The sequence below is a fragment of the Puma concolor genome, chromosome C1 (assembly GCF_028749965.1).
Source record: "Puma concolor isolate L17-30 chromosome C1, mPumCon1.1.hap2, whole genome shotgun sequence".
Classification (NCBI taxonomy): Eukaryota; Metazoa; Chordata; class Mammalia; order Carnivora; family Felidae; genus Puma; species Puma concolor.
The window spans coordinates 18,904,615-18,928,627 of record NC_141674.1 but is presented as its reverse complement, the minus strand read 5'-3'; the positions used below and the strand labels follow the sequence as shown (position 1 = coordinate 18,928,627).

General features: G+C 41.7%; 1 protein-coding gene and 1 long non-coding RNA gene across 2 annotated transcripts; one reads left to right on the top strand and one right to left on the bottom strand.

Annotated features, from left to right (window-relative positions):
* Positions 1 to 5,058: 5,058 nt before the first annotated feature.
* On the bottom strand, positions 5,059 to 16,570 carry LOC147577845 (uncharacterized). The gene is made up of 3 exons (XR_015254542.1): positions 16,392 to 16,570; positions 11,174 to 12,860; positions 5,059 to 6,354 (listed from the first exon to the last, which is right to left on the bottom strand). It is a non-coding gene; the product is annotated as an uncharacterized LOC147577845 (long non-coding RNA).
* Positions 16,571 to 16,643: 73 nt separating this feature from the next.
* RSRP1 (arginine and serine rich protein 1) lies at positions 16,644 to 21,292 on the top strand. The gene is made up of 5 exons (XM_025935220.2): positions 16,644 to 16,802; positions 16,967 to 17,542; positions 18,612 to 18,763; positions 20,012 to 20,095; positions 20,845 to 21,292. The coding sequence occupies exons 2-5, from the start codon at positions 17,038 to 17,040 to the stop codon at positions 20,980 to 20,982; spliced, it is 879 nt and encodes a 292-aa protein (XP_025791005.1). The 5' UTR covers positions 16,644 to 16,802; positions 16,967 to 17,037; the 3' UTR covers positions 20,983 to 21,292.
* The last annotated feature ends 2,721 nt before the right edge of the window (positions 21,293 to 24,013 follow it).

Here is a 24,013-nt window from a genome sequence, read left to right as displayed (position 1 = left end):
ATAATCATAAACAAAACTTAAATTGTTCTTTTAAAATGGTGTAAGATAATCACTCTTAACCAATCCCCTGCTGTCAGGAAACCCCCATTGTAATAATCCATCATTGCAAAGTTAAACAACTTCCCCAGTCTCCTATTATAAGCATCCTGTAATAACATACCTTTGAAGTTCTTGCCATTTTTTGTTTGAAGTCTCCCACTTTGTGAACTTTTTTCTTGTATGTATGATAAACTCAACATTTTAATTTGATCTGATTTTATTTTTGACAGTTTCTGGTGTCAGAAGTGGGATCTGAACTAGTCCCCTGAAGAGCCCCAAGGGTGGTAAGTAACCGGGTGCCAGTACCTACCGAGCCCATTGTTCTCACTGCTTTCTCACCAACCACGGAGTTCCAGGTAAGTCTCTCCTGGATCAGAGCTCCATTCTCTTTGTGTTTTCAGCTCTCTGACTTTATTGTGCATATCTATGTTTTGTTCCAGTTTCTTGGTTACCCTTCTGTCTGTAAGGGGGGAAAACCCATGATTCCTTGAGTTTCTAGACAGGAGTAAAATTCTTGAGATCCCTATAGATACAGCCATTTTAGAGACTCTATGGCAAAGATTCATTCCAATTGGCCTAAAACTCTTTCCCTACTTCTTTCAAAAACTCCTACTTCCTATATGTATATTCACTTAATAACCAGGATCTTGTGCCTTTTGGAAAAATGGGTGCATTCTATATAGGATAACTTGCAGTTACAGTGGCCACTTTGGGGGACCTTTAACTTAAGTAAGATAGTCAATAAGATAGTCCACCTATCTTAAGGATAGGGATACTTAGTAGGGATACTCCTGAAAGAGATGATCCTGAACCTTGCAACAACAATAGAATGTATTCCTTGTTTGGTATGGAGGCCTCCAAAAGACAAAATGACTCTAAAATAGACTCCCTAGGGGGGCCTGGCTTACTTAGTGCATAGAGCATATGACTCTTGATCTTGGAGTTGTGCACTCAAGTCCCATGTTGGGTATAGAGCTTACTTAAAAAAGAATAGAAGGGTGCCTGGGTAGCTCAGTTGGTTGATTGTCCGACTTTGGCTCAGGTCATGATCTCACAGTTTGTGAATCTGAGCCCCACATTGGGCTCTGTGCTGAGAGCTCGGAGCCTAGAGCCTGCTTCAGATTCTGTGTCTACCTCTCTCTCTCTGCCCCTCCCCTGAGCGTGCTCTGTCTGCGTCTTTCAAAAATAAATAAACACAAAAAAATGTTTAAATAATAAAAAAGAATAGAATAGAATAGAATTAAATTTAAAAATATAAACTCTAGAGGAATCATTACAACAAGCCAATGAAAACCTCAAGGGCAAACCTCTGACATGAGAGACTTAAGCAACCTCCAGCTAATCCCTCTGCTCCTCTTTATCCTCCTTTACCTGATTATTCTGAACCCACTAACCACTTTTATCTTTTACCCTTTCCCTCCAAGCCCCTTAAATATTAGACGTCCTAAGATAAGACCTTCTAATGAACCAGGGATCTTTAGCCTCAGCAGAAGTTAAACTGTGTTCTCAAACCAAACTTTGAGCCATTGTAAATGATTTTCCAGAATCTAAAAAGGACAACACTAAAAAGACAGAAGAATTGAAACATTTTCTTGGTGCCTGTGATCCTGGACTACCTGATTTTTACTAGTTCGTTAGCATGATAGTGAGTCCAAAAGATGCTTAAAAATGGCTTCAAGAACTATATTGGAAAGTCCCTACCTAAGAGTTTGAGGATCCCACCAAACATGCTTCCAGAGATAAATAAAAAGAGGAAAAAAATGAGTCAACTGCTTCAAGAAGCAGTTCTCAAAGTTTTTCCTATGAGAACATACTGGGCCGCATACAACCCTGGAAACAGAAAAAGGATGAGCCAGTGGCAGACTTCTGAATTTATTTAGAGTTAGTATTTAGACAACACCCTGGCCACAAAAGACTCTGGGGCTAGTTTTGCCCTGTGTGCCCATTTTGTTAATGGGCTTCACGCAGACCTCAATGATTTGTGGAACGTGTCCCACAAATTTGTGGGACACAAATGATTTGTGGAACGTGTCCCATTTCCAATGGGACATCACTCCTCTCCCAGACCTTCAACCTCTTGTGGAATATTTTGAAAGAATAATAGAACAGAAAAAAGGTTATCAAACAAATAAAGTCATGGTCCTACAGCTGCAACAATTATGAGGACCCTGACCTAACTTCAAGGGATCTTGCCTCAAGTTGACAGAGATTCCTGTCAATACTGTAATCAAAAGAGACATTGGAAAAAGAATTGCCCACTTTTAAATAGAGCGCCTGTTAAACAATCCAGTTGCCCTGTAAGAGAGTGCCCTCAGCTCCCAGATTCTGGTGATAACTGTCAACACTGATAGAGCTCTGAGAAGTTGCCTGGTAAGCTACTTCAATAATCCCTTAAATCATCAGGGAAAATTAACCTAAACTTAAATGGAGAAATTTCTACCTTGTTGATAGATACCGGAGCAACTCTATTTCCTTTAAACCCTACCATTATGCATGAAGAACTACCTTGGAGTAATAAAAATATCTTTGTGGTGGGAGTTTCTAGTCAAGTTCAAAGAGTTCCCTTACTGGAACCCATAGCTGTTACCCTTGGCCCTCTCTCTGAGTCATACCTTTCTATTATGTGATACTGCCCCTGTGAATTTCCTAGGTAGAGACCTGCTTTCTATATTAGGAGGCCACATAAAATTTTCCTCAGGAGAGATAGAGTTTCCAGACTCATCAGACACTGAAGCATGATGTGTTCTCCAAGTCCAAATTGATTGTCCTGAGGAGACTATTAAATTCGATGGAAGTGTAGATGCTATAGATCTCTCTGAAATCCCTGCTACTCTGTGGGCCTTTTTCACAGATGTGGGGGAAAAAATCAGAAGTGTCAAACCCATTAAAATTCAGATTGATCCTTCTAAACCGCTTCCACGGTACCCCTGAAAACCCGAGGCCATAAAAGTCTCACCCTTATAATAGAAGATTGAATAAGTCAGAGGCTTCTTATTGCCTTCATCCCTGCAAACCAGTTCTTGCCTATGAAGAAACCTCATAGTTGGGGATGGAGATGTGTATAAGACCTTAGAGCCAGAAGTGAGGTTGTGATATTGAAGCTTCCAGGGGTAGTGTTGCGTAGTTGAGCTATGTCCGCATATGCTGACCTACAAGAAGACGGTGTAGAAAAAAGAACAATCTACAAGCTGTGCCACCTGCCCTTCCCTTCATCACTTTATTGCTAGCTAGATCCTATTACTCACCAGGCTTGTCTTTTATAATGTAAATAATAATTATATTTTTTTAAACTTTTGATAACGGAAAACTCCAGACATACACAGAAGTACATATTGCAGGATAATAGACCCTCATCTGCTCATCATGTAGCTTCAACAACTATCAACGCTTGGCCAATCTTGTTTCATCTATACACGTATCCAACCCTCCTCACTGGGTTCTTTTGAAGCAAATCTTAGATGTGATATTATTTTATAGGCAACAGAGAACTCCTGAAGAAAACCGCATGCACAAAGACTTAGCCAAATACTGCCAGTTAGCACCAGCGCCTACGGGACAGCAGAACCCACAAAACCCTGCACCTCTATCCAGAAACGTCTAATAACTTGCTAAAGTTTAAGTTTCCAACTTTGCAGTTAAACTTATACTATGGGTTATCACCCATGCCCGTGAGATACCAAAGCCAACTTGTACAACGATGGTGTCTGGAAAATTCTCAATATCTTACTGAAGTTCAAGTTTACAATGTTTTAAAGTTCAATCCATATGGATAATGGAATGAGAATTGAAATGGAAGTAGATGTGGGTTAGCCCCAGTTCTCCTGGTAACTTTAGCCTGTCCGAAAGCGAATCACGAAAAACTTGGAGACCGTTCCCTCGGAGGATGACTGCGATAGCTCAGTTTTCTTCAATCTCTCTGTCTCTAAGTCTTTAACAGATTGACTTTGAGTAGCACTACCTCTTGTTGGGGTTAGAAGAGGAAGCTAAAGTGCTCTTCACAGAGTTACTGTAGTTGAAAATGCCCTAAGAATAAGGTTAATATGTAGTAGCTGTGACAGTTTCTCAGACTTCCCTTGTTTTTGATGGACAGGTTTGAGGAGTACCGGTCATGAATATTGTAGGTGTTGATGATTTCTTATGTGTAACATTTTGTGATTAAAAATTACCAATCAGGGGGCACCTGGGTGGCTCAGTTGGCTAAGCGTCCAACTTTGCCTCAGGTCATGATCTCGCAGTCTGTGAGTTCAAGCCCTGCGTCAGGCTCTGTGCTGACACCTCAGAGCCTGGAGCCTGCTTTGGAATTTGTGACTCCCTCTCTCTCTGTCCCTCCCCCGCTCATGCTCTGTCTCTCAAAAATAAATAAACGTTAAAAAAAATTACCAGTTATAGTAACACCTGCTGTGATTACCTTAAATGCGCATGCGCACACGCACACACACGCACACCACCTCCATGCTATCATTTTAGTGCAAGCCACCATCATTTCTCACTCTAAGCACTCAGTGGTCTCCCTGCTTTATCTTAGGCCTCCACTCCCCCATCTTTTCTCCATAGAGCAGCCAGAGAGGGTTTAAAATATAAGATTCTACGACTTCTGTTCTCCAATGCTTCAATGGCTTCTCATCTTGGAGAATAAAATCCTACAAGAGCATTCATGCGCTAGCTCCTGGCCACCTCAGCAGTACCATCACTTAACTACTTTACCCCCTGGCTCAGTTGCACTGGCTGCAGACCCTGAAATACCCCGTGCTCCTGCCCTAGAGTCTTTGCACTTGGCCTCTCTACTGGGAACGTTCATCCCCCACGCACAGTGAGCTCCTTCACTCCTTTCAAGTCTCTGCTCAGATGTTTCCTGTTAAGAGAGGCAGTCCTCACACCCTATCTTGCAGAGCAGTCTCCCCCACAAGCCATCTTTTCACCTTCGCTTTGTTTCAAAATACTTATCACTACCTGACATTATATTCTTTATTTGCTTATTGTCTGTCTCTTCCATGAAAATACAAGTTTCATCACACCAGATACTTTATCCAATTTGTTTATTGCTATACCTTAGGCTCAAAGTTAACACTCAATAAACATTGGCTGAGTAAGTTAATTAATGAATAAAATACTTTTTTTTTTTAAACAAGCAAGTTGAGTTGTTAAATAAGGTAGCTCAGGGGTGCCTGGGTGGCTCAGTAGGGTAAGCGTCCAGCTTTGGCTAAGGTCATGATCTTGCTGTTTGTAAGTACGAGCCCCATGTCACGCTCTGTGCTGACAGCTCAGAGCCTGGAGCCTGCTTTGGATTCTGTGTCTCCCTCTCTCTTTGTCCCCCCCCCCCCCCCCCCCGCCAAATAAACATTAAAAAAATAATTTAAAAAGTTCACAGTCTGGGACTCCTGAACTGCTAGATGTCTTTGAAGGTAGCAATTTTCTGAATTTCTAAAGGTCTGGTCACATTATGAGCTAAGAACAGGGGCATTGGTTCTTTCATGGATATGTCCCAGAATCTGGGGCAGTTCCTGGAATACACTGAGCACTGAATAGACCTATCTTTATTATAATAAACTGGGATGGAATGGCAATGTGGGAAATAAGGAATCACATTTTCTCAGTCTTTATGATAGTGTATTTGAAAGGCAGAGAAATACTGAGAAAGTTTATATACAAAGACAATAACCACAAATTAAAATTATCTTTCTACCAAATCTGTTATGGACTAAATTGTGTCCCCCTCTCCCAATTCATATGTTGGAGCCCCAACCTGAATATTTGAAGATAAGACCTTTAAAGGAGTCATTAAGGTTCAATGAGGTCACAAGTGTGGGGCCCCCATCCAATAGGACTTGGTGTCCTTATAAGAAGAGGAAGAGACACCCGGGGCACACATGCTCACAGAAAAGGCCACGTGAGCACGCAGTGACAAGCTAACCATCTGCAAGCTAGGAAAGAGAGGCCTCACCAGAAACTAACCCTGCCAGCACCTTGCACTTGAAATTCCAGCCTCCAAAGCTGTGGAAGAAAATAAATTTCTGTTGTTTACACTACCTAGTCTGAAATCAATCACCATGAGTGAAGATATTAATCACTTTAGAATGTGAAGGATAATAAGGAAGGTACACCCCCCCCCCTCATGTTTTGGGGAGTGGCATCAAATTCATTATTTTATGTACTATATGAGGAAAAAAATCCATAAAATAAAACTGTATTTCAGTTTTAAACAATAGAGGGGCGACTGGGTGCCTCAGTCAGTTGAGCATCTGACTCTTGATCTCAGCATCTCAGTTCAGGTCTTGATCTCAGGGTCCTGAGTTCAACCCCGCATTGGACTCTGCACTGGGCGTGAAGACAAAAAAAAAAAAAAAAAAAAATCAATAAATTGGTTCTCTTTCATTCAAATAATGCTCATAATTTAAAAGTCCCAGAAAAATAAATTCACAAATTTTTTAATCTATAATTCTTAGTTATAAAAGTGAAACTTTGATAATTTGATAGCGTGTTCATTTTTATTTTTATTTTTTAAGGATTATTGGAAAAAAGAATCTTGATCTTTCAGAATTTTCAATGAAAATAATACTTGGGTACTAATACCAGGGTTCCCCCACAGTAACAACCTATATACAGGCATGTTCGGGGACTAAATTGTGTTTATGCTTTTCTTAAGCAATGGAGTTCATTTTGACCGTTTATTAAGAATTGTGCAAGAAAACTGCCTATTCATTTTCCATGTCCTGTTTGGCAAACACACTGTGACAGAGCAAGAGAAAAATATCGTGGGATGCATTTGCAGTGTGGAACTGTGGCATCAGCATTTAAACACTGCCACACACCGTCCATCTGTGTGTCCTGCGGCCAAATGATTATGGGCTTCTGCCCTTGGACTCCATGAAAGTCTGAAACACAGACACTACTAGGTTCACAAAACCGTTGATTCTTTGAAAGGCTCTTCAAAAAGGAAAGTATAAAAATCTTAAGACTGTAATAGTATATTCTCATTAAGATTCCATGAAGCACATGATTGTGGTTGTGACAAAGCAGTCTTTAGGAGTACACTGTTGACAGTTAAACAAGTAGAGATCCTCCCAGAAAGATTTAAAATATAAAGGAAGTAAACTTATTGATGTCTTTGAAATTTTTACTTTATAAATTTCATGACATTCTTTATCAGTGCTAATTTTCTGTGATGCTACATAGAACCAAGTTCTCTAAAAGAATTGGTTGAAATAAAAGTGTATCTGCCTTTTCTAAAAACAGTGTAATATCCAGATGCCTGTGATGTACTTCACGGTAGGAATCATATTTAATTTAGTTTCATTTTGGGGGTGCCTGGGTGGCTCAGTTGGTCAAGCATCCGACTTCACCTCAGGTAATGATCTCACGGTTCATGGGTTCAAACCCCCTGTCAGTTGTGCTGACAGCTCAGAGCCTGGAGCCTGCTTTGAATTCTGTGTCTCCCTCTCTCTACCCTTCCTTCCCTCTCAAAAATAAATAAACATTAAAAAAATTAGTTAATTTAGTCTCATTTTTCGTGTAACTGGTAAAAGAGGAAATACTGAGAAACGTCTTTTGACTGAATAAATGAATGGATGATGAAGCATAATTCAGAATTCTAGGAATTTCTAGAGAATCCCAGATCCTTAAAGAAGTTACCATTTACTTCTCTTCTCCTTTTCTGAAAAAAATATGTAGATGGAAAGATTCAAAACTAGTCAGTTTCACATTCTTATTTTTTTTTTTTATTCAGCAACATTACCCTCAAGAGAAATAACAGCACTAAAATAAAATCTTTGCTTATTCTAATTACCTTGAACAGAAAAACTGAACCAGGGTGTGCTACTCTTTGCTATTATCTTAAGTCGTTAATTTTAATAAAATCTAGCAGGAACCAGTTCCAATTAACAGAGAAGTAGCAAATTAAAAAGTGTATTTTGTGCATGTAATATAAACTCAATATTAACTCTATTTATTCATTCATTTAAATACTGAAAACTTCTAATATGGTAAGAGAAGATCAGATGCTGGGGAAAATACTGACTGGTCTCATTTTAAACTAATGATCACAAATTCAAGTGGGTTTGAATGATGCCTCACTGTCCTATTATGTCTAGTCAGTGTCACCCTAGATGACTGTGCTGGCCCTTCTCCTTTCTCTTCAGACCCTAGTATCTCCTGCCTCTCTTCAATCTCAGCTAAGGGGGTAAAATCTCAAGGGGATTTCCACAAGTGTTCACCACCGAGCTATCCTACCTCCAGCTGTAGTCATGCTCTGCCTTCCCACCTGTCCTAGGTCATACAGACTGGGTGGCTTACAATAACAAAAATTTTCTTCCCATTGTTCTGACGGCTGGAAGTCCAAGATCATGTGGCCATATGGTCAGGTTCTGGTGAAGACCTATGGGTTATAGACTGCTGACTTCTCACTGTGTCCTCACTTGATGGAGGGGTGAGGGATCTCTCTGGGGTCTCTGTTAGAAGGGCACTAATCCCAATCATGAGGGCTCTACTCTCATGACCTAATAGCCTCCCAAAGGCCCCACCTCCTAATTCAATCACTTTGGGGGGTAGATTTCAACACATGAATGGAGAGGGCACAAACATTCAGACCATAGCACTACCTTTTATGTTGGATAAACTGTCTGTGTTCCCATGTAAGGCCAGATCCTCCACTTGTTCACCAGACCTATCCTCACTCCTTCTCAATGATGTGGTCCCCACAACTGTCCAGTCTCTCTCCCACATCATCCATTTTCTCCTTTCTACTAGATTATTTCCATCAGTATATGAATACACTATAATATGGCCCCTCTTAAAACAAATGAACAAACAAACAAAAGCTTGATTCAACCACCTTCCCTAGCCACCACCCCAATTCTTTTTTTCTCTTTACAGTAAATCTCCTCTAAATTCATACCCCCTGTAATTAAAAAGAGAGAAAATATAAGGTGTTGGCAAGGATGTAGAGAAATTGGAACCCTCATACAATACTGGTGGGAATGTAAAATGGAGCAGCCATTGTAGAAAACAGTCTGACAATCCCACAAAAAGGTAAACATAGCATTCTCAAGTGACCCAGCAATTCCACTCCTAGGTATTTACCCAAGAGAACTGCAGACATATGTTCATACAAAAATTTGTACATGGATGCTCATAGCAGCTTTATTCAAAATAGCCCCAAAGTAGAAACAACCCAATGTCCATTAACTGATGAATGGATAAACAAAATGTGAAAAAAATATAATAAAAACCCTCCACAAAATGTGGTATATCCCTACAATGGAATATTAGTCAGCCATAATAGGGAATGGAGTATGGACACATGCTACAACATGCTAAACTGAAAGAAGCCAGACACAAAAGACCACACGTCACGTGATTCCTTTTATATGAAATGTCCATAATAGGTAAATCCATACAAACGGAAAGTAAATTACTGGTTGCTGGGGACTGGGGAAGGAGGGGGATGAGGTACAATTACCAATGGGTAGGGGATATCTTTTGGGGGTGACAAAAAAGTTCTTGAATTAGTGGTGATGATTGCACAACATTGTAGATATACTAAAAGCCACTGGATTGTATACTTTAAAAGGATGAGTGTTCTGGTAAGTACATTGCATTTCAATTTCAAGAGTTGTTTAATTTATCTAAACCTATCTTGACGCCTCTTTTCCCACATTTTTTATTGAGCCTACTGGTTTTCATTACCACTATGCCATAGAAATTACTATCGTCAGTGTCCTCTATGCCCTGTTGTTTCCTGTAGTGTGTGTGTGTGTGTGTGTGTGTGTGTTTAAAGTAGGCTCCACACCCAGCGTGGAGCCCAATGCAGGGCTCGAACTCATGACCCCGAGATCAAGACCTGAGTCGACATCAAGAGTTGGACACCTAACCTACTGAGCCATGCAGGCGCCCCTCATGTAGTTTTAATCAAGATCTTTTCAGAATGTCAAGGAAAAATAAAGAGTTTAACATTCCTCTAGTAAATTAATTTGTCATGACAGAGGATTCTGGAAGTTGTAGAAAGGAAGCTAAATGTGTTCATTAAAGACAGTATTTTATCGTTGTATTCTATAGTGCATAATAAGATGTGGGATTATGCTTTTTGTAGTATAGCTGACTGTTTTAAGTATTTGTTTAAGGAGAGCATATGTAACTAAAAGCCTTTTGATTTTTATTCCTCAAATCCTGCAAGTATTTCTTCTTTCCAATCCAATTAAGTACAGCTATTTACCTATTTACTCTCCAGTTTTATCTTCTCAAAACTCCCCACCACAAACTCTGTGCTCTAGCCAAGGTCACTTACTTTGTCCCCAAATAATAAAATGGACATTTCCATTTCTGAGATTTTTCTAAGACCTTTGTTCTTCTCTAGAATAGTCCCTTTCTTTCCCTCTGCATATCCTTCAAGACTTACTTGAGATTCTGTTTCATTTGTGTATTCAGTAAACACTGAGTGCCTACTATATGCAGTGCACTGTCTGGAATGATGGAGTTCAATAAAAACAAGCCTGTCCTTATGTAATTTATGTTCTACCAGGAAAATGATACAAAATGAATTAAAACTAATTATTACAATTGTGATAAATCCTAATAATAACGAGGCACAGGAAAATAGGATAACCTCTAATGGGGAAAATGAACTTGGTCTGGGGTGTTAGAATGGCTTTCTCTCCTATGTTGTGACAACCTCTTGGGAAATTATATGGCAATATATTAAATCACATAGACCCTTTAACCCCAAAATTCATTCTTTTTGCTTATTCGAGTATAATTAACATACAGTGTGATATTCGTTTCAGGTGTACAATATAATGACCCAGCAATTCTATACATTGAAGTGTCAGCAATTCCACTTTTGGGATTTTATCATATAACGGTAAAAGTGCCAGTACTTAAAGTGGCATGTGACTTTGGTTTAAAATCCTACCCAGCCAAGCTGTCCATGAGGTCAATTTCCCAAGCCAGGCTTGTGGACAGAGGAAAGGAAATTCAGGTAATCTAATGTGCCAAAAAGTACTATTGAAGTGGGTGCACTCATCATGAGATGCATGGAATATTCCAGAGAAATCGGCTTTAGGTCCAATTGCATAATACAATGGATCCAGCACATGAGACCTTACTATAAGATCCTGATGGATGTCTCCCAGTAAAAACTTACCCATTAATGTGCTTTGATGAAATGGTTGTTGAAAACGGGGGCAATGGCTGGGGTGACTACTCCAAGAACATGTGTTTTATTGGCCAGACTGCTTGATATGTGTCATCCTTTGTCTCTGGAAGGCAAAGCGCTGTAAAAGATCCTGTTCCACTGGTAAAGCATCATGGCTTCACTGCATTGTACCTTGAAGTAAAGGTCAGTTGTTGTTGGGTTGAAGACAGAATAGTTCATCTTTACACAGGGCCAGACAAGTGCTGAGTCTCCTGAGACAGTAGCTGGGATTGGTTGTTGAGCCAAGGTCGCAAAAATCGAGCATGGTCACGTAAAGGCTGTGAAAGGACTTGGGGGAGCAGGCATACAGTAGACTGCGTGATATGTAACCTTTGAAAAGGAAGTCTTTTACAGCATGGGTAGTGTAGCCTTGTGCAGTACTTTGCCTCTTTCCATTCTGGACCAGTTGACATTCTCTAGTTACTTTGCCTCCCATGATGTGCCATTATTGAAGTCAAATTCCTTGTGAAGGTCATGTAACATAATCCACATATGGTTAATTATGGTTCCTCTGACATTCAGGGGAGAATGGCTGAGACAGCTTGTCTGATTAAGTAGCAGCACCCTGGTGAGCAAGGTGTGCACTGAAGAGTTATATTGCTGTGTGGAATGGAGTAACTCTCAAACGAGTGATATAGGCGGCCATTAGGCATGGACACAAATGTTACATTCTTAGCTAGGCACCCATCAGTCCTTATACTGTAATAACACCACTAGTAATTGCACCTTTGTGGGTTATTGGGAATGATATTGGCAGATACACATCTGGATCTGTGTGCTGGTCGCTTGCTTTCCTGGCTTCTTCAAAGCCAAATGACAGTACAGAATCCCTAACACCTCTCTATGGCGGCTGCCATGGGGACAGAGGCAGAAGCTTCCGTGGTGATGTCACAGATAACATCCTCATGTGGTAAGTCTTCATGGCAGGAAACAGATATAAGCTGGATATATCGAGGGGTGCCTCTTAAACAGCATTATAAGTGTGATATTTCCAGGCCAGAGCTACCAACCTGAGACATAGTCATCAGGAGGAGCTGTAGGAGTAACAGCTCAGCCATAGCGCGGCTCAGTAATTGTAGGCAGTGGAGGCATGAGCCCACATGGGTGATGGCTGAACCAATGGCAGGAGTTCCTTGGGACATACTAGAAGGAATGTCACATCAGACTGGAGTTTATTGATCTTCATGTTACTTACCTTGAATGCTGCACTGGTGACTATTCGCAACCATTCTACAGCAGCTCTAACAACAGAGATGTCTGATGTCAACTCGTCTGTGATGTAAGGTCAATGGATAGGTCTTCTTCTGTGTCACAATCACTCTGCACTTTTTCCTCTTTGCAGCTCACTCTTTAGATGAGCCGCCTTGGTTGAAAGCTCCTCTGATCCTCTTGGTCGGAGAGAGCTGAGTTTACACCTGAGCTACGATGTCATGTATCTTGGAAGTGACTCCTCAGATAGGGCTGGGGTCTTCATTGCAATCAGCTGCTCCAGGCTGTATCCTGAACATAGCTCTGTTGACCTTAAAAGCATGGAGTAGGAGCATTCAGAGGAGCTCTGCTACCACTGCTGTTTTCAGAATCCAACATTGGTTCCAAGGCGTAGTTTTCAGTGGTGGAAAAACTGGATACCACATGACTGTCCGTGAATAAGCAATAGGGGATAGAATATTAATTTCTGGTATTTCCAGACTCTGGAATATTATACAGCTGATAAATAGAAAAAAATTAGACCTATATGATTTATCTTAAAGACTATTGGTTATAAAAGCAAGTTTTAAATAAATTTGTTTAGAATGAGCCCAGACTCCTAAAAATCCACAACGGTGCTTGCTAACTGTTAACATTGGTTACCTCTAATTTATGGGCAAAATAATGGGGACCTCTTTTGGAGGATGCCATATCTCCAAGGAATGGATTATTAGCTTTTATTTTGTATATCTTTGGATTTTCTCATTTGTTACAAAATTAGCCGTCATGAAAATTAATGAAAGGGGCACCTGGGTGGCTCACTCGGTCAAGCGTCCGACTGTGGCTCAGGTCATGATCTCACGTTGTGACTTCAAGCCCCGTGTTGTGTCTGTGCTGACAGCTGAGAGCCTGGAGCCTGCTTCAGATTCTGTGTCTCCTTCTCTCTCTGCCCCTCCCAGCTGGTGCTCTCTCTCTCTCTAAATACACATTAAAAAAAAATTTTTTTTAAATAATGAAAAAAATTTAATTTTAGTAGGAGAGCCACTAAATTTTTCTTAACCTACCTAACTGCATCTAATACAATAAACATTCTATAAATATTTGTGGAAGGAGACAGGAGGGCAGGAGGAACAGGTTTAAATGTTTGGTAGAGATTAAAAAAAAAAAAAAAAAAGGTAGCCAGGAAACCAGTAATGGCATGGTAAAGCATTGCAGAACCTCTAAATGAATAGTGGGAGGGAGGAAAAAGAAGAAATTTGATCAGGCTGGCAAAATAAAATGGGAAAAAGTGAGAAAAAAAAAGCAAAGTAAAATAAATAAGATACACTACTGAAGTGATGTCATATTGCAGCTACTCTAATAAGTGTAAATGAGTTGAATTTACCTATCAAGTGAAAAAAATCTTTCATATTGGGTGTAAAAATTTGGTTAGGTGTTATGTACATGAAACAAAATGAACCTGTAAAAAAAGGATTCTATTCACAATCTGCAAATACCATTAAAATATTTCAGAATACACCTAGCAAGACAAGAGCAAGATGTGGATGAAAAAAGCTATAAAATTTCAGTGGAAGTATTAGTTTTCTATTGCTTCAGTAACAAATAACCACAGGCTCAGTGGCTTAGATCAAACCAAGTTTATTATCTTACAGTTCTGGAGGTGAGAAGTCTCACCGGGCAAAAGTCAAGATGTCAGCAGGGCTATGTTCCTTTTGGAGACCAGGGGAAAATCTCCAACACCCTGCTCATTCAGGTGTTGGCAGAATTCAATTCCATGAGGTTGTGGGACTGAGACCTCTGTTACCTTGGTGACAGTCAGCTAGGAGCCGACCTTAGCTCCTAGAGGCTTCTCAAGACCTTGCAGATAGCCCTCAACATTTCAGATGCAGCAAAAGGGTGTGGCATCCTCAGGCTTTGAATCTTTCCTGTGATTGGATTGGGCTGACTTCGCCCAGCCCTGTATGTAATTCAGGATAATGTCATCACCAGGTCCTTAGTTTTAATCACATCTGCAAAAATCCTTTTGTAAGGTAACCAATTCACAAGTTCTGGGAAACAGGGTGTGGACATCTTTGGGGGCTATTCATCTGCCTACCACAATGAAGGACCTAAAAATTTTTAAACAAATGTATTAAAGTGTCACATTCTTGGATGGCAAGATGTGCTATTGTCAAGAGATGTCATTTCTGCCTGCATTAGCCTACAAAGTCTCTGCAAGATGCTTTACTGATAACCAAAACTGGATTTTGAATCAAGTGAGGGGATAGATGATCAGAAAAGACTATATTGCTTAGAAAAAATAAAGAAACACTGACATTCTTTGCAGACTTTAACTCAGGTAGACTACACATATTCTAGATACAAACATACCAATATTATGCTCAAGGGCAAGGTAATGCTTTCCATTGCGTTTCCAATATTCTTACTGTTAACATCTAGGATTTTTCTGGTCCCCTTATTTTGGGCACACATTTGACTGATATTTTGAATCATTTACAGAGACTCCTACACCCCTGTCCTTTTCAATAACCAAAAGCTTAAGATGCCATCATCTTATAACATTTATTTATTTCTGAGACAGAGAGAGAGACAGAGCATGAACGGGGGAGGGGCAGAGAGAGAGGGAGACACAGAATCGGAAACAGGCTCCAGGCTCCGAGCCATCAGCCCAGAGCCCGACGCGGGGCTCGAACTCACGGACCGCAAGATCGTGACCTGGCTGAAGTCGGACGCCCAACCGACTGCGCCACCCAGGCGCCCCGGGATGCCATCATCTTATATGTAAGTTTCACATTATTTCCCCGAACACATCCTTTTTACACTTGTCAAATCTGAAACTCATTTAATTTTTCCATCCACTCACACAGCTTCATGACAACTTTCAGCAAAAGTTCCTGGCAGATGGGCACTGTGTCTTCTCAGTTTACTTGTGATGCCATTTAGAAAAATGTTTCTAAACATTTCCTTAAGAATGATTTCCATCGTGGGGCGCCTGGGTGGCGCAGTCGGTTAAGCGTCCGACTTCAGCCAGGTCACGATCTCGCGGTCCGTGAGTTCGAGCCCCGCGTTGGGCTCTGGGCTGATGGCTCAGAGCCTGGAGCCTTTTTCCGATTCTGTGTCTGCCTCTCTCTCTGCCCCTCCCCCGTTCATGCTCTGTCTCTCTCTGTCCCAAAAATAAATAAACGTTGAAAAAAAAATTTAAAAAAATAAAAAAAAAAGAATGATTTCCATCGTGATGCTGCCTTGGAGATGTTTGTGATACTGTGGACAGTGCCAAGGCAGATCGCGTGGGTGGGTGCAGATTCTGTAATAAGGTTTTTATTCCCTCCATTTATTTGCCTGTTTGGGAATGTGGGGTGAAGATGAACAAGGGAATAGTGAATTTGTATCCCCCTCCAAAGAAAGTAACTTTTGTAAAACTGCCACTCTTTTGACTTGCAAAGAAGCTCTCAGAATGGCTCTATTTACAGATGTGATTAGTTTATTCAATGAAAAGTTATTTTAAGGCAATTGTCATGCTTTATTAACCGTAAGTATGTTTGGATGTATCCTATTTACAAATCCTGGAAATAAATGTCACAGTTGTTTAATCCCCAACACCAAGCCTCGGAACTGACTTCTCGGACGTCATTCTGACTTCTCAGATTTTAGGTCAACTGTGGGTGTCTCCCATTGTCTGTCTCCATCTTTCTTAAACTCTAGTAAAACGTGGGCGCGAGCAACCTTTTCTAAGTTAATACTGCACTGACAGAGATAACCCGACGTCCGCTGAAGGGCGCTGTCCCGAAGCCTGGCGGAACCCCACGCGGTCGCCCTCTCCAGCCTCTGGACACAGGTCAGGAAGGAGTCGCGAAGGCTCCAGGAAGGTTCAGCCCGAGTCTACAACTTCCCAGGGGGTGGAGGCAATGACCCTGACCCTGCCTGCACCGGCCCGGCATGAAGCCCGAGCCAGTTGCCCCGCCGCGAGAAGATCTCTCACCTTACTGCTTTCAATGAAGAGAACATAAGCCTCCTCACCACGCAGCATAGGCTCCCGAGTACCCGGATGCAGCAGTTCCGCCTCCCGGGCCACGGTAACGCATGCGCGTCTAAGACTTTGCGCTAGTGGGCGGGGCGCGGGAAGAGAGGGGGGAAGGGCGGCGGTTGGGCCAGAGGGGAGCCACACCCACCGCGCCAACGTCTTTGAGCATGCTCAGCGCGTAGGCTTCTGGTACTTCTGTTGCGTCTGCCGACACCCACCTCAGTTCGCGTCCGGAGGTCGGAGGTGGAGGTCTTCGGTCCGGCTGTCGAAAGTGCTTTGCAAAAACGTCTTTTCGTGTTCAGCTTCGAAAGGAAGGCTTCCGCTGGTCCTTTCTTTTCGTCTTCGGTGAGGCGTCGACTTCCTGTGGTGGTAGGTTTCCTGTTGGCGGGGGTCGGTCTCAGATGCCTGGGGTGCGGGGGCGCAGAGTGGGGGCCGCTGGTGGAGCGGGCAAGCCAGACCTGGAATCGGAGTTTTTTGCTTTGCGGCCCGGCCGCCCGCGCGACTCACTTCCGTCCCCCTCCTCTCCCCCCCAGTTTCCAGGAGCCGAGTTTCCGGGCGGGGAAACTTTTAGTCTTGGGTCGTCACGTCCCACTACGTGAACGCCATGTGGCCCGGCTCGCAGCAGGACGAGTCCCCCTCGACGTCCCGGTCGGGGCAGTCCAGCCGCCTGTCTTCGGCGTCCAGGAGCCGATCTTCTTCCCGAAGCTCTCAGTCCCGCTCCAGCGTCTCGAGCCGGGCGTCGTCGCGGAGTCGGCCCCGGCCCCGGCGGAGGAGCAGGTCCCGGTCCCGGAGGCGCCACCAGAGGAAGTACAGGCGCTACTCGCGCTCCTACTCGCGCAGCCGGTCGCGCTCTCGCGGCCGCCGCTACCGGGACAGGCGCTACGGAGCGCCCGGGAGGTCCCGCCGCTCGCCGTCGCGGCCCCGCTCCCGCAGCCGGTCCCGCTCGCGAGGACGCTCGTATTACCGACGGGCCTACGCGCTGGCGCCGGGGCGGCGCTACTATGGCTTCGGCCGCACCTTGTACCCGGAGGATCGCCGCAGTCGGAGGGGCTGGTCCAGGTCCAGGTCCAGGTCGCGGAGCCCCACCCCTTTTCGCCTGAGCGAGAAGGGTGAGTCATCTGCCGGGAACTTGGCCTTCGCACGCGTATACGTGGCTGGCGACCGCTCGCGCCTGGAGCCGCGGTGGCTGTGTATTTTGGATACTTTTATTGCTTTCGGTGGCTGTAATCCTAGTTGCTTTGGGAGGAAAGAGTGAGGTTAGCAGGTTAGTGGTTAAAACCGCTCTATTTGGCACCCAGTTTGATTTTATTTTCAATTTTTAATGTTTATTTTTGAGAGGGACCGAGCGTGAGCGGTGGAGGGGTCGAGAGAGACAGACAGACACACAGAATCCGAAGCAGGCTCCAGGCTCCAGGCTCCGAGCTGTCAGCACAGAGCCCGCCACGGGGCTCGAACTCAGGATCCAGCGAGATCCTGATCTGGACCTGGGCCACCTAGCCCGCCCCAGGCTCCCGGTTTTGAAGTGAACGCTCTTTGCTCCTTGAGATTAGAAGTCAGCTGTGGTGTCCAGTGGGTCGGGGTGGAGGAAATCCTTTTTCCTAGGGGCTGGCCCTTAGTGAGGCCTTTTAAATGTTAAGGGTGACTCAGTAGTTTATCCGTTTTAAGCTTTTGTTACCTACTGAGCCGGAAGAAGAGTTCAAAACTTTTTTTTTTTTTTTAAACAAAACCGGATTTTGTCCCAGTATTTTAAAACAAATGATTTGTTTTGCTGTTAGATAGGATCACAGAAAAAGACACAGAAACAAAAACTTATAGATAGGAGTCTGAAAATGGATTTAAGCAATGTATCTGTATTGACTCATTAGCTGTCACAATTGTGGTATCTGTAAAATGTACAAAGGAACTTGTTCAGGATACACAGTTGAAGAGAAAGCAAAAACAACCATGAAATAAAGGCCTTTAGTAGTTGTTGAGATTATTTAGGGCTTTTTTGCTTTTCTCAGCAAAAAATGAGGTAGAGAATTTTGTTTTAGTGCTCAGAGCTGTGTTTTATGCTCTAAAATAAAAGATTAAAACCTCTTTCTATTCATCTAAATAAAACACAACTTTATTTTGCAATTCAGAGTTCTTCAGGGAAATGTACTACAGATTAATGAATGTCTTGTTTTGTTTTTGTAGATCGAATGGAGCTGTTAGAAATAGCAAAAGCCAATGCAGCAAAAGCTTTAGGAACAGTCAACTTTGACTTACCGGCCAGTCTCAGAACTGTCCTTGCACCTAAAGAAACAAACCGCAGAACAGCCGTACCAAACAATGGTGCAAAGTCTGAGGTAAGTATTCTAGGCTTAGCCAAATAAGATCTTCAGAAAGCTGCTGCTAGAAAGATCTCATGAGCCATTTTTACTTTTTACTTTACAAAGCCTAAATACAATTTGTTAGCATAATAGCAGCTCTAGAGAGGGTTTCTCCCCCATGAAAATGGGAGATTAGTGAACTTTATTTTCATGTGACACAGCAGTAATTACTTTCATAGTTGTAGGCGGTATTTTTGGCAGTTTTTATGCAGCTATCAAATTTTTTTATCTAGCTTTTGCAGAGTATTTTATCTGTAGCTTTCTTTCATTTGCAGCGCTGTGTTCCCGCAAATTCTATATTCAACATACAGTATAGTTTATCTGCTTTATTTCTGTCTTATAGAAATCATGAATGTGGTCTCCAGACATTGATGAAGAAAATCTGTTGGTAATTGATACATGGGCAAAAGCATCAGAGGTTTAACTAATTTGAAGTTTATGTTCACAGACTGAAAGTTTAGTTTTTTGTTGGTAGATCCATTATGCATGCTAGAATTTGGGACAGGTAGCTGTTTTGATAAGATACCGAAGACAATTTTTTAAAAGTAAACACTTTGTCATGGTGGGGCATCTGTCCCTTTCATAATATATGCAATATATTCCAGATGTTTTGAGAGATTACAGAAGAAGAGGCCTGCTTCACTTGCAGATAAGTTTATTATAATTCTCCAGAAATGTGCAGGATGTGCATTGGCAAATTGCACTGTGGTCTTAAGTTAATGATATGAGATCCAAAGTAGAAAACTCATAGCCTTTGAGGTTTAAGGTAGTTAGGAGTTTGATAGAATCATTTAACACAGGAAAGATGTTCTCTAGGTGAACCTATCATTCAGACCCAGATGTGGGTTTGCTTAAGTGTTTAGTAGTGAACAAGATCTTAGGTGAGTTGCTTTTTCAAATGATTAGGTAACCAATGGCAAATGCCTTAGTTCTTTGAAACTAGGTATTTTCTGGTATGACTTTACTTGCAGAGTTAACTTGAATTTGCACTAGGGGAAATATAATCCTGCTTTATGGGGAAGAGTATCTTAAGCTGATTATTAATTGATTTTGTTATGGGGAAAGCTGGAGTACTATGTCGTTTCTACTGTTAACTGTATGATTAGATCCAGCTCCATTTGTGTCTCTATAACTAAATTTATATACAGTTGGGCTGCATTTTATGTGGTATCATAAACCAAGGGTATGGTTTTTTAAAAATAACACTTTCTCTTACATGTCAAGCTGTCGGAAAAGCTAACAGAAGATGGAACTAAATATCTCAATGAAAAGTATTGCCAGCAAAAGAGCATAGCTTTTAGCTCTAATGTAAGTATATCTAAGCATTGACCCCTCAAAAATTGGATTTAGAATATAATTATATGGGCTTTTATTTTTGTTGGAAGGCTCATTGTTTTTGTGCACATGGTAATAATTTGGGATCTACTAAGCCACTTTTGATAGAACTTTTCATAATTTTTTGTACCATTACAAATGGCTAATATAATGGCTGCTTCTGTATCTGATATTCACATTTTTTTTGAGAGCGTGTGCGCTTATGTGCAGGCAGGGAGGGGCAGAGAGGGAGAGAGAGAATCCCAAGCAGGCCCTTTGCATTGTCAATGCAGAGCCCAATGCAGGGCTCAGTCCCACACACTGAGATCACGACCTGAGCTGAAATTAAGAGTTGGATGCTTAACCAACTGAGCCACCCAGGTGCCTCAGTATTCACGTTTTTGATATCAGTATTTACTTTTCAAATACTCCTCTTACACTTGTTGAACAATTTAAAAAGTAAATCTCAGAAAACCCTGTAATCAGAATATTTTAAAAATCAGCTAAGAGCTTAAAAATACTAAGAACTATTTTAACATTATTTTGTAATATACTTTGTATCGACGTCTGATTTTTCCCAGTAGTTTTCTTGGCTTTATAGTTTGAATTGAGTGATGAATATGGGGTCTTTGCTTTGCGTTTTAATTTTTAATGAAATTATTTAGTGTGTTTTGTAAAATGCAAGTCTTTTGAATACAATGTATGTGTTTGTATAACTGACTTAAGAATTTGTTTTCTTCCAGAATTCTGTAGCAAAGCCAATGCTTCAGAAATCAGCTAAAGCTACTGAAGAGACCTCTACAGGATCTCCCAAAATAAATGAGAAAAAAAGTCCATATGGACTGTGGGTACCTGTCTACGAAAAGAAAACTGATTTATAAGGTTGGCTGAAATGCACTTTGTTGCAAGTTTTTTTCCAAGCATTATTCCATCTCTGAGAGTCATTTATGGTTGTTGCAATTACAGTGATACAGTAATATGTAAATCCTTAATATTTAAATATTAACATTTGAGATTTCTCTTGTAGATAAGAGATAACACACATGGACCAGAGGATTCGTACAGGTGGGAGTTTTGTACATAATACTTGTAAATGTTTTGTATAATACCAATGTAATGTAAAAGTGAAATTTGTAAGAGAAACAGTAATTGAACTGTTTATATTTGTTAATAAATTTTTTGTTTTTTTAATTATTTGTGTCACTTTGTTTTGTATGTATATATTACATAATGAGTGTTTATTTAAAGAAGCGTAACGTGTCTTTTGTTTAAAGCCTTGCTAATCCCAAATCCAAATCCATGGACTGACAGCATAGGGTTCACTGACCCTTACCTGGTGTTTGTGAGAAATGTTGAATCTGTCTCCACCCTAGACCTGAATTTGAACCTGAAACTTAATACTACCAGTTGATATGGGTCTTCATTAAAATTTGAGAAGTTAGGCCTAATATTTATGGAATTTTGGCACAGTGTTGTGCTGGACAAGTTAAAATGCAGTTCTTTAGGGCAGGAAACTCAGCAGGAGAGGGAGAAGTGGAAATGCCTCATTGAGCTCTAAAATCTGAGGTTTTGTTTATTATGCTTTTCTAGTTAAAGAATAAAGTTTTTTTTAGTATTCGTTTATTTTGAGAGCAAGGGGGGAGGGGCAAAGAGAGAGAGAATCCCAAGCAGGCTCTGTGCTGACAGCTCATCTAGTTTGTTTTTTCTCTTTCTTTTTTTTTTTTTTTTTAAATGTCTTATTTATTTTTGAGAGAGAGTACAAATGGAGGAGGGCAGAGGGAGAGAGGGAGACACAGAATCCAAAGCAGGCTTCTAGGCTCTGGGCTGTCTGCACAGAGCCCGGCGTGGGGTTCAAACCCATGAACCATGAGATCATGACCCGACCCGAAGTCGGACGCTTAACGGACTGAGCCACCCGATTGCCCCTAGTTTCTCAGTCATACTAACCACTTCTGAAGTTAAGGCTAGTGGCTGTATTATTGGAGAGAACAGATAGAATGCTTCTGTCATAGAACATTGTATAGGAAAGAGCTGCTCTAAAATTTTTTTAAGTGTGTTTATTTTGAGAGAGAGAATAACTCAGCAGGTGAGGTAGAGGGAGTGATCAGATCTCAGGCAGGCTCCCTGTGCTGTCGGTGTGGAGCCTGACTAGGGCTCAATCCGTCAAACCAAGAGCTCATGACGAGCTGAAATCCAGAGTTGGACATGAGCCACCCAGGCGCACCCCTGACCTTACGAAAAATTTAAACAGTGACCTAGATACATTCCTAGACATGTAATTCCTATTATGATGCCTTGGTTGCATTCTCATCCTTAAGGCCAGCAGCACTCCTGTGTGTGTGAACACGTCCAGTTTATATCTAGGTTAACCATAGTTATTGGGAGGGTGACCTGTGTTCATAAAGGAGTAAGAGTTTGTGGTGGGTTTGTTATTCTAAGGAAACTCGAGAGAGAATATCGGTAGACTGGCCTGGTTATAGCAAAGTCCAGTAAAACATTAGGATTTGAGTTGTAACTGAAAATGTTAACATGATCACCTGGTTAGTGTATTTAGTTGGTATCCTTAGCCCAGTTGCAGAACTCAAAAGGATTTCTTTGCGAGGGAGACTTTGGGAAAGAATGATGTGGTAACGACATTTTTTACCTTCATTTCACTGGTAGCAACACTTACCGTGATTATGACCTGTATTCAAATATACTAGCCCTTACGAGCTAAGTCACTGGACATGTCCTATAATTCTTCAGCCAAACCCCTTCACATATAAGAAAGGTCTGCACCTACACCTTCTGACATTTGCTTCTATAGTGATCCTCCTTAACCATTAGCTTTTCCTTCAACCTTGTTAGCATGTTTGAATGGCTTTGCTATTTCCTCTTTGATTTCTTAGTCTGTTGGCTCATTTTCTCTTTATTTCTAATGCCCTGAAGAGAGTATAGTTTATATCCTTTTTTCTTTTTCTTTTTTATAATTGTCCTGTCAGGTGTACTATTACTGTTGTCTAAATTGACCTTGTCTGTTGGGCATGGTCAGTTTTTGGGCTTTGTAACACAGAAGATAACTTACAGTGTGTGTGTGTGTGTGTGTGTGTGTGTGTGTGTGTGTGTGTGTGTGTGTGTGTGTGTAAACCGAGACTGGCCATCATTAGTGGGAGGCAGTTGCCCAGGTGTGATAGATACCCTATCACTGTATAACTGGTGGGCAGCATAGATGGTTCTGATGGTGAAAAATTGTACCAAGAGACAAATACAGTGCTATCCAGGGGAAATAAGAACCAAATTGCAAAAGGTAAAACGGGGGCTTGGGTGGCTCAACTGGTTAAATGTCCAACTTCAGCTCAGGTTCGTGGGTTTGAGTCCTGCATCGGGTTCTGTGTTGACAGCTCAGAGCCCGGAGCCTGCTTCAGATTCTGTGTCTCCCTCTCTCTGCCCCTCCCCTGCTCACACTCTGTCTCTCTCTCAAAAATAAACATTAAAGGGGCGCCTGGGTGGCGCAGTCGGTTAAGCGTCCGACTTCAGCCAGGTCACGGTCTCGCGGTCCGTGAGTTCGAGCCCCGCGTCAGGCTCTGGGCTGATGGCTCAGAGCCTGGAGCCTGTTTCCGATTCTGTGTCTCCCTCTCTCTCTGCCCCTCCCCCATTCATGCTCTGTCTCTCTCTGTCCCAAAAAAAATAAATAAACGTTGAAAAAAAAAAAAAAATAAACATTAAAAAAAAGGTAAAAAAAAAGTAGTTAATTTTTTTACCCCAGTGTATCTAAGATAGCATTTCAATGTTACAATAAATAGTGCTCTTTTGCTTTTTTTTGTACCAAGTATCGGGATCCGGCATGTACTTTAGACCTAAAGCACACCTGAATTTGTCCTGGCCACTTTTTCAGGGGATCAGTAGATGATCATATGGTGGGTGACCACCATT

What these genes read in the sequence shown, in the direction of transcription:
- RSRP1 (XM_025935220.2), top strand. Translation starts at nt 17,038, where the DNA reads ATGTGGCCCGGCTCGCAGCAGGACGAGTCCCCCTCGACGTCCCGGTCG. An exon ending in TTTTCGCCTGAGCGAGAAGG is followed by an intron (nt 17,543 to 18,611) that starts GTGAGTCATCTG and finishes TTGTTTTTGTAG; the next exon opens with ATCGAATGGAGCTGTTAGAA. An exon ending in ACAATGGTGCAAAGTCTGAG is followed by an intron (nt 18,764 to 20,011) that starts GTAAGTATTCTA and finishes TTACATGTCAAG; the next exon opens with CTGTCGGAAAAGCTAACAGA.